The sequence below is a fragment of the Mastomys coucha genome, unplaced genomic scaffold (genome assembly GCF_008632895.1).
Source record: "Mastomys coucha isolate ucsf_1 unplaced genomic scaffold, UCSF_Mcou_1 pScaffold5, whole genome shotgun sequence".
Classification (NCBI taxonomy): Eukaryota; Metazoa; Chordata; class Mammalia; order Rodentia; family Muridae; genus Mastomys; species Mastomys coucha.
This window is the reverse complement of record NW_022196911.1, coordinates 80,940,404-80,950,483: the sequence shown is the minus strand read 5'-3', so window position 1 is coordinate 80,950,483 and position 10,080 is coordinate 80,940,404. Positions and strand designations below refer to the sequence as shown.

Genomic DNA, 10,080 nt, shown 5'->3' with positions numbered 1-10,080 from the left:
CAAATCTTTGAAAATCTCTGCTTGAAAAACCTGAAATATTTTACCTATTTCTTTAATAATAATTCTTGGATATACTGGGAAACTTTGTAAAGCTCCTGATAAAGATTTGCTGATTTTCTGCTTCCACAAATTCTGTGAGGTTAGATATCATTTCCTCTGCTTATAATTGAGAACTCTGAGGCACTGAAAGAATTCTGTGACTCCTCAAGGGGATGGGCAGCAATCATGTCTCCTTTCATTTGGACATAAGGAGGTGCCAGAACCATGTCTATGCATCTCTAAATTTTACTATTATGGCATGCAGCCAAAGGGTGCCCAGTAAAGAGCGGTGATGACAACAGGGGTCTTGTGACACAAAGTGGAGCAAAGGGAACTGAAAACTAGTGGTGATGAAGTGTCTGAAATATTACTGTCTTAGCACAGGATTGTTAGACTCATGTCAGTGGGTTTGAAACTTACATTTTCTTTCCTTTTTTTCTTTGTTTTTGTTTGTGTTTTGGGGTTTTGTTTGTTTCAGATTTTTTTGTTTTCTTGCCTTTTCCTCCCCAAAACAATGAAACAACTTTCTCTGTGTAGCCCTGGCAGCCCCAGAACTCACTCTGTAGACCAGGCTGGCCATAAATTCACAGAAATCCATCTGCCTCTGCTTCCTAAGTGCTGGGATTAAATTCACTTGCACCCCACATTTTCAAAGCCTCTCAGAACAATTGGATTACTTGCCATTTGTGTTCAGGAAAGGAAGATCCACATTCAGACCACTCGGAAGGGAAGCTAGGTAAAGAAGGTACAGGACAGGTTCCTCCCAACTGTAGAGAGTAGGGACTTTGGCTAACTCCATAAACACAGCCACATAACTACACAGACCATAACACATATGTATATGGGTAACCATAACACACATGGACATGGGTAACCCTTTATAACTAATATCAAGTGGGACTTCTCATCTTAGCAGAAATATATCTTTGATAAACATGTTTACTACTTATCCCTGCTTTGTGGTTCTGGGGAATCAAACCTAGGACTAGGGCAAGCTCTCTACTACTGAGCTACACCCTAGTTCAACTGTTTGAAGGAATTTTGTTCTCTTGTTCTTTGGGGCTCTTGACAACTCACATACACCTCCATTTTCTCTTCTTGTCTCCTTTCTTGAATTTCATGTTTGTGACTTTCCAAAACCAGCAGCCCTTCCCTGGTTCCCTCACATCCCAGCCTCACTACCTTCTCTAGTGGCTTGTCTCCTTCACCCCCTTGCCAGTCTGAGGCTTCCATCTCAACAGCTGGGCCTGCAGGCTCCAGGACAGCACTCCTTGGGTCTCCCACAGACTTCTAACTTACTGCTTCTGTGACCTGAGTGCCCCAGGTAGTGGGCAGGTTGGCTCCAGAACTCGGAGCAAAACCATGGCAACTGCCAACACAGAGCTCAGGCCCCTCTCTACCCTGTCCACTCATGCTTCAGGGTGGCCCCCATCCATCTCCTTCAGCTGGGATCTGGACTAGGTAAGTTAGTGAACCAGGTGTGCTGCCCCCACCCCACTTTTTTTGGGGATCAGTGCTCACAGCTGACTAGGACCAGATAGCATACCTCCAGCCAGAAGCTATTGATTTTAAACCCTGGTAAAGTCTCTGAAGTAATTTTCCTGGATAGATACCACTCCGCAGTTATTCCGGAGGCTTATTGAGAGAGTGTGTTGTGTGTGTGTGTGTTGGGGGCGCGGGGGCGGGGAGGGGAGAGTTGTAACAGTCCTTTCTGGAACAAAGGACTAAAGGGTGTGCTGAAAGAGAGAATAAAATATAATAAATCGCTACTGAAATACAATGCTAGCCCCCGTAGCCATCCAGTTAATAAACGATTGTGTTGAGGGATGTTTGGGTTGCTTAAAGGTATTTACAAAAGTACCAGCCGGCATATATTTCATTAATCTCACCAAAACATTCCTGGGAGTAGGTGCCAAGTAGTGGCCCTGTTTCATAAAGAGCCTGGATAGCCGAGGTCCTACCACTTAGGTCAGTGGCCACTGAAACAGGTGTAAGGCTTTTGGTTGGATTCGGAGAGCTCTGGCTTCTCCAGCTCGCCAGTGGGTGGTCAGGGCAGCAGAGCAAACACTATCCGCAGTGTCTTGAGCTGCAGGCGTGGCTGGTGGATGCTCAGACATTCAGCACAGGCTTCGTCCCTACCAGGGCACCAGCGCCCCCTCGTGTCTTTCATCAGCTAGCTAGCGAGCTGCCCGGTGTAAAGACCGTTGCAGCTGCAGTTTACTCAAGTCATGTCTTCCCCGAACGTGGATTCATTCCATCGCCCGGACCACTTGGAAGTCGCTCAGTTTGATTATGTTCTCTCTCTTCTTTGGTGGCCTCTGGGTCGGCCAATAGAACTTCCCTCTGTCCACCTAGCCGCACAGGTCAGGACATGGTAGCTCTTAACAGCTCCAAGGCTAGAGGCCAGGAGGCCCTGGGGTTTTGGTGAGTTCCTTTTCTGTCCAGAAACAAACTATTCTCTGTACTATTATGTTTAGCAAATTGTGGGGAGGAGATGGGGACAATCAAAGTCCCTACTTCTCTGCCTTCACTTTGGAAGACATGCTCCCCGAGGATTATTTCGCAGCTAAGGACAACTATGTTGGTAAGAGGAAGGCGAAAGAAAGCCTCCTAGACACTATATAGAGAAGGTATATTGGTAAACAATGTGTTTGAAAATGTAGAACATGCATTACCTCTGTCCATTCTAGGAATAGCCTTAAGGAGAAAAAGATTTGACAATATTGGCATTCTGAAAACTAATCTGGAAATGTCACTAGGATAAATCAAATGTTATGTCACATATCTGTCCCACGTGTCCAAGTACTATCGTATGGCTAACCCTCCTGAGCTGTGAGCAGGAGTATGTGAGGCACAGTTCTGGTTTTGGATATGAACTGAAAAGGTGTTGGAGTGTATGCTTCAAAATACATAAGAGGATGGTTTTCATTCTGCTTCTTTTTTGTACTTATTAGCTGGCCAGGGCAGGGATCTTATAATAGTAGTGTTTAGGAAGGTTGAAGAAGTAGGACTATTTTAAGTTCAAGGCCAGTCTGGTCTACACAGCAAAATTCTGTCTCAAAAACAAAAATTTAAAATTTATTATGAAGCGACAGTAGGGAGACTGGAGTGGGAGGACAAACTAGGAGGGGAATGGAAGAGAGGGGTAAGGGAGAGAAGACAGGGATGGACAGTTAATGCTAAGACTGATTGAAGGGCCATATGAAAGCCTGCTATTGTTAAAGTAGTATACACACATGAAAGGAATCTAAATGGAGTCACTAAGAAGTGGAGGAGACAGTACTCTAACTAGATATCTTTAAAAAAAAAAAAAAAAGACCCGTGCATGAGAACTAAATAGCATTATTAGAAGATTTAAAACCTAACACAGGATTCAGGAAGTTGCTCAGTTGGCAAAGTGCTTGCTTATCATGCAGAATGTCCTGGGTTTCATGCCCAGCACTACAGAAACCAGATGCACTGTAATCTCAGCACTCTGGAGGAGGGAGGAGAAGGACTGTTACAAGTTCAAGTCCATCCTGGCCTATTGTCTGTACAGACTGAACTCTAGTCACCCAGGCTATATGGATATTCTGTCTCAATAAGCAAACAAGCAAGCAAACAAACAAAACCCCAAACGCCACAAACTCTCACATACATCATCCAAATATGACCTGAAGATAGGAACTAACACGGAAAAAACCATTTAAAAAGATTTGAATAAACACATACATGTGTATATTACTTGTGTATGCACGTGTGTCTGTACAAACACACACCTACATTTGAAAAGAATCAGAAGTTTTAAAAACAAAAGGTTTAGCCATTCTGTTCACTCTCTTCTCCACCCCCTTTCACACCAAAAGCCTCCAGCAAGTCCTAAGCTCTGGATGGCTGCCCTGTTTACATAATGGCTTATTATCAAGCCTGGGGAGTAGCCTGAACAATTGATAACAGCTAGAGAATTGGCTCAAATACAACAGTAAGTAAAACCAAACACAAATCCATTGCTTTTGGGAAACATTCTTCAAAATTCAATAGGTCAGAATAAAATTACTCTGTAGGGCAAGGTAACTCATCTAACATTGTTATTCAACAATATTAACATATATTTCTAAAAGCTATAAATCATGGGATGGTGAAATGGCTCAGTGGATAAGGACTTTGCCTCCAAGTCTGACAGCCTGAGTTTGATCACTAGGATCCACATGTGCAAAGAAAGAAACAACTCTCAAAATTGTCCTCTGGTCAGATAGTGGTGGCACACGCCTTTAGTCCCAGCACTTGGGAGACAGGCAGGAGGATCTCTGAGATTGAGGCCAGCCAGGTCTACAAATCAAGTTCCAGGACATCCAATGCTGCACAGAGAAACTCTGTCTCAAAAAAAACAAAACAAAAATTGCCCTCTGATCTACACACACACACACACACACACACACACACACACACACCAAAATGTTTTTTAAAAAGCTACTCCCCAGGTTTATTAGATATCTGTGAGGTAGGTGTGAGAGCTGAGGCCTGTTTGCCCACAGTTCATTTTATGCAGGCTGGCATTCTCTACTACACACACTGGTCTCATAGTAATCATGTGTTACTCCTACCATAGGTCCACAAAACAGAGCTTCCTATTTTCTTGTTATATTATTTGAATTAGGCATATAAAGCAGTTCTTTTTTTTTTTAAAGTTTATTTTATTTTATGTGTATGAGTACACTGTAGCTGTACAGATGGCCATGAGCCATCATGTGTGTGGCTGCTCTCTGGCCCCCCACTCCCTCAGGCCGCACTCGTTCCAGCGTAATTCATTGTATCAGACGCACCAGAAGAGGGCGACCGATCTCATTACGGGTGGTTGTGAGCCACCATGTGGTTGCTGGGATCTGAACTCAGGACCTTTCGAAGAGCAGTCAGTCCTCTTACCTGCTGAGCCATCTCACCAACCCCATATAAAGCAGTTCTTAGTATCTCCTTGAACTTTATTTGCATCACAGATTTGAAGATCTGTTTCTCTCCTCATCTCTGAGAGGCACAAAATCTTTTTATTCCCCCAAAGAACTCTCCTCTATCACTTTCCTTGACCAGAAACTCAAGGGTATCTTTAGAATTGCTAAAGAAGGTGTTTTGATTATAAGGCAATTCATTCAATTGTGTAACTAAAGTTTTATCAAACCCCCTAGAAAAGGAAGGACATTCAGTTCTTACCACAGCTCTAGTACTGTATCAGCAAACAAGGGCAGCTCCCAGACGAGGCTAAGGCGCCCTTACTCCAAGGTCACTAAGGTCTGAATCATTACTTAAGATAGGGCTTGAGGGAATCAAGAAGGCTCTGAAACTGTATGTAAGAACTCATTAAAGACTTAGGAAGCAGGCTCCAACAGTTATAATCTAGGGGTGTGCACTTTTCAACAGTGGTTTGGGGGGTTAGGTAGGTCTTTAAGTCATGAAAGCCCTCAAACAGAGGCACTGAAGAGTGTCCCAATACAGGGCTAGTGTTGAGAGGATTGGTGCAGGAGAAGACTGAGGGATAGGCAGTCTAGCTAGCCATATTTCAGGCTCAAATCAAGTATTTGGGGATTAAAGTAAGTCCAGAGCTTTCATGACCACATACAGTGAAGTTCAAGTGCCATAGGCTTTCCCTGAGCTACACACAGAGCTTGGCCTGGGCCATTCCAAGGCATCTGGGCCTGTCAAAACCTGCTGTAAGGCTAGGGTCTTACCTCCCTGGCTGACAGGATATAATCCCTCCAAACACACAGGGCATAAACAACACTTTATCTCCAACACTGCTACTCTTCTAACAGTTCTTAAAACACATTTTGTAGTTATTTCCCCTGCTTTTAGCTGAACTTTCGCTGTAGTTTTCCATTTAATGAGGTTTACTTAATTTCACTTTTTTTTTTTGGTCATAATGTTTTAATTTGGGCTTCTTGCTCTAAAAATATCTTGTTGGAGTATCAAAATAACATGGCAGAATGGCAACCTCAGAACTTCAGAGCATGTTTCTAAATAATCTAATAAAATGCAAATTGTCTAGGATGGTGTCAAACTGCTGGCCCTAAAGATTGTTAATCTCCTCTTACAGGAAGATTTTCTTTCTTAAGATGAGATTTAGAGACATGAGTCAGAATGAATGCAGTGAGCAAACACTTGAGTTGGGAATGTTTTTAGAGATAAAAAAAAAATCATCTACAATTTTGCAACCATTTCTCCCAGGAACTCACTTTTGCCTCCTCTCTACCAGGGGACTGGATTTTGTCTACCTCCTATCCAAGCCCAGATTGGTGGTTCTAGGAGCAGTGCTAATATCAAAGTTTTCTAGACTGTGAAAAAGAAATCCCCTTGTAGACCACTGGGGGTAGAATCTGGGTTAAATCAGCAATCCACGATCCCAGTTTCTAGACCAGAGCTCAACAAATATTTGTTGAATGAATGAATGGATAGATGTCCCTGGTATTTATGAAGAAAACGTTGTTAGCTGCTGGTACCAGAACTCCCTGTAGAAAAGGAAGTACCTCAAAAGCTGCTAAGGCAGAAGGTGCCTGAGCTTATTGCCAAAGAGTCCTTTGAACGAACCTGAAGTAGAAAATGAGAGGCTGGGCTGGGTTTGTTGTTTGATCTGGAAAGTTTCCAAAAGAAACATTTCCAAAGAAAGTTTCCAAAAGAGATAGATGGGCTCTGTAGAGATAAAAGATTTCCAAGCAGACAGGATGAGAAACTGTGGGGAAGCTGAGAACAGGTTGGGTAAAACTCATGGGGACTAGGTAGCTGAACATATTAATGTGGGTTATATGTGTATACTGTGTGATATAGGCTACACCATTCACCACAATACACAAATCTCCAGTTAACTCCGAGCCTAGAGGAAAGCCTTGGATATGTGTTTGGTTTAGAATGGGAAGAAGTAACTTCCATCTAAGAGATAAAAGGGGTAATGGCAGCAGGGGTGGGAGGCAGGGAGAGCTCTATAGGGGAGACCTGCAGGACACAGATGGTGTAAAGGGGTAAATGAAAAAATAGGAGGGGGCTTTAACCAGGGAATGAGTGTAATACAAAAGAGGAGGAAGGAAGAAACAATAAATAGCAGTAGGGATGTTTGGAAAAGCCATACAGGAACATATTATTTAATAAACTTAAGTGATTATCTATTATGTATATAACATACATATATAATACATATACATATATATGACTATCAATAGTCAGACCCAGCATAAATTCTATGAAGAATAACAATGAAGAGTCCACCAAGATACCCTCAATGGTGCTTTATCTTGAGGAAAACCAACAGTTGTGTACCTAAACTTAAGGTCCACTCAACAGGAGGGAATTCATATTTGGTATTATTAGCCTAGCCAACCATCCATAGCCAACCATCCACAGCATAGACCCTATGTTAGAATATATTGCTGCCATTTTCCTATCAGTCCATCTTTATGTCCACAGATTAGTGTGACACTCGCCTTTCACCAAGGAAGCTTCTTTTTTTGCAGCAGATAGAGATTATTACAGAACTCTACAACAGGTCAAAATGCAGAGAAGCTGGGCAGTGGTGCTGCATGCCTTTAATCCCAGTACTTGGGAGGCAGAGGCAGATGGATTTCTGAGTTCGAGGCCAGCCTGGTCTACAGAGCGAGTTCCAGGATAGCCAGGGCTACACAGAGAAACCCTGTTTCAAAAAACCAAAATAAATAAATAAATAAATAAATAAATAAATAAAATGCAGAGAATAAGTAACCAGTGGGGGTGTTCAGCTCCAAATGTTACAGTGCAACTACTACACTTAAGGTTCAGAGGGCAGAAAGATCTTAAGAGCCAAAGGACCAAACTGTAAGATTTTAAGAGCCAGAGGACCAGGACTCCTGTTGCTACAGTCTCCTACTCATGACAGGGAAACTGCACCCATGAAATCTCAACAATATGGTTGTCTAAACAAGACCTGCACAATGACATTCCAATGTTGATGGAGGAAAGCTGACATGGCCCCATGCCTAGATGAAGAGCTATCATAAAATCAGCGGCTGCTGAGCGGAAGAAGCAGGCTTCTCTAAGGATGAGTCCCCAATAGGTTATCCAGTCCCAACTGGTCATCCCTAAACATATTCATGTGAACAACACTAAATGGACTCAGTAGGTGTATATCTCTATATCTGTCTGTCTGTCTATTTATTTATCTATCCATCCATCCATCCATCCATCTATAAAGAAGAGTAGGTTATAAATTTGAGAGGAAGTAGAGGTAGATGCAAGAGAAGTCACATTGAAAGTGAGGGGTAGAAATAATATATAGAGGACAATCCAGAGACTGCCCCACCTGGGAATCCTTCTCATATACAATCACCAAACCCAGACACTATTGTGGATGCCAGCAAGTGCTGGATGACAGGAGCCTGATATAGCTGTCACCTAAGAGGCTCTGCCAGTGCCTGACTAATACAGAAGTGGATGCTCACAGCCATCCATTGGACTGAGCACAGGATCCCCAATGAAGGAGCTAGAGAAAGGACCCAAGGAGCTGAAGGGGTTTGCAGCCCCATAGAAGAAACAACAATATGAACTAACCAGTACCCCCAGAGCTCCCAGGGACTAAACCACCAACCAAAGAGTACACATGGTGGGACTCATGCTCCATACATGAGTACACAAGGTGGGGCTCCAGCTGCATATGTAGCAGAGGATTGCCTTGTTGGTCATCAATGGGAGGAGAGGCCCTTGGTCCTGTGAAGGCTCTAGGTCCAGTGTAGGGGAATGCCAGGGCCAAGAAATGGGAGAGGGTGGGTTGGTGAGCAGGGGGAGAGGGAGGAGATAGGGTTTTTTTTTTTTTTTTCCAGAGGGGAAAACAGGACAGGGGAGAACATTTGAAATGTAAACAAAAAAAAATATCTAATAAAAAAAGGAATGATATATAGTAGTAATATAAGAAATACTAAAAAAATTTAAAAAATTTAAAAGGCAATAAAAGGACAATGATAAAAAATGGTGATACAGAGTAAATCAGAGCAGATATCAAAAATGCTAAGGCAGGCCGGGCAGCGGTGGCACGCACCTTTAGTTCCAGCACTTGGGAGGCAGAGGCAGGCAGATTTCTGAGGTCAAGGCCAGCCTGGTCTCTAGATTGAGTTCCAGGACAGCCAGCAGGGCTACATGGAGAAACCCTGTCTCAAAAAAATAAACCAAATTAAACAAACACATAAACAACAAAACAAAACAAAACAACAACAAAAGTCAGAGATATATAGCACCTGTGGGCAAAGTTCATTGGTGGAGCATCTATCTAGCATATACAAGACCCAAGTATAAACTAGGCGATGGTGGCGCACGCCTTTAATCCTAGCACTTGGGAGGCAGAGTAAGGCAGATCTCTGGAAGTTTGAGGCCAGGATGGTTTACAGAGTGAGTTCCAGGACAATGGGGGCTACACAAAGAAACCTTGTCTTTAAAAAAAAACAAAAACAAAACTAAAACCAAAAGAACAGCAACAATAAAACTATCCAAAGAACAGAGTAGGAAAAGGGAAGGACAGTAAATTTTCATTGGAGAAATTGAAAGTTCTACAGTAACCAAGTGTCAGAGGACAGTACTGCCAACCATATCTTTTGGACACTCTGTACTCAAATAACATCAAAAACAGATGAGGACATTTCTGCCCTAGTTGTCTAAAAGAAACACACACACACACACACACACAAACACCCCTAAATGAAAACAAAAGTCATTGCTCTAGTCTAACTATGAGAGAAACATTAGATAAACACAGGTTAGGAGACAGCCTGGTCAGTCCTGCTTGAAACAATAAAGGACATAAAAATAAGAAAAGAGAATAAATTGTTGCAAAGAAAAGATAGAGAAACAATGGCTAAGCTACAAGGCAGCACCCCTAAGTCGAACAGAAAACAAACATCAGTAGAAAAAGTTGTGAAATCCAGAAGAATCCTGAGTTACTTAATAATATATCAACATATATTTCTAGCTTTAACAATTGTATCATGATATTATGTTAACAGTGGATTAAATGACTAAGGCATATTACAGGAACTCTCTCTATAACCTTTGCATTTTTTT

General features: G+C 42.4%; 2 protein-coding genes across 7 annotated transcripts in view; one reads left to right on the top strand and one right to left on the bottom strand.

The window, feature by feature from the left end:
• Nucleotides 1-2,307, bottom strand: part of CUNH17orf64 (chromosome unknown C17orf64 homolog) — a 9,114-nt gene extending 6,807 nt beyond the window's left edge. For 2 of the 6 annotated variants that reach the window (XM_031354301.1, XM_031354298.1), the window contains exon 1: nt 1,222-1,369. In XM_031354301.1, the coding sequence (XP_031210161.1) occupies nt 1,222-1,272 (51 nt within the window). In that variant the 5' untranslated portion in view covers nt 1,273-1,369. Of the gene's footprint in view, nt 1-720; nt 772-1,221; nt 1,370-1,585; nt 1,776-1,928 lie in introns of those variants that run through there. The other 4 variants (XM_031354303.1, XM_031354304.1, XM_031354302.1 and 1 more) reach the window with 4 other exon arrangements.
• Usp32 (ubiquitin specific peptidase 32) overlaps nt 1,415-10,080 on the top strand; it is a 173,631-nt gene continuing 164,965 nt past the window's right edge. Inside the window, exon 1 of the mRNA XM_031354297.1 lies at nt 1,415-1,500. The gene's annotated coding sequence lies outside the window, so the exon portion shown is untranslated. The remainder of the gene's footprint in view (nt 1,501-10,080) is intronic.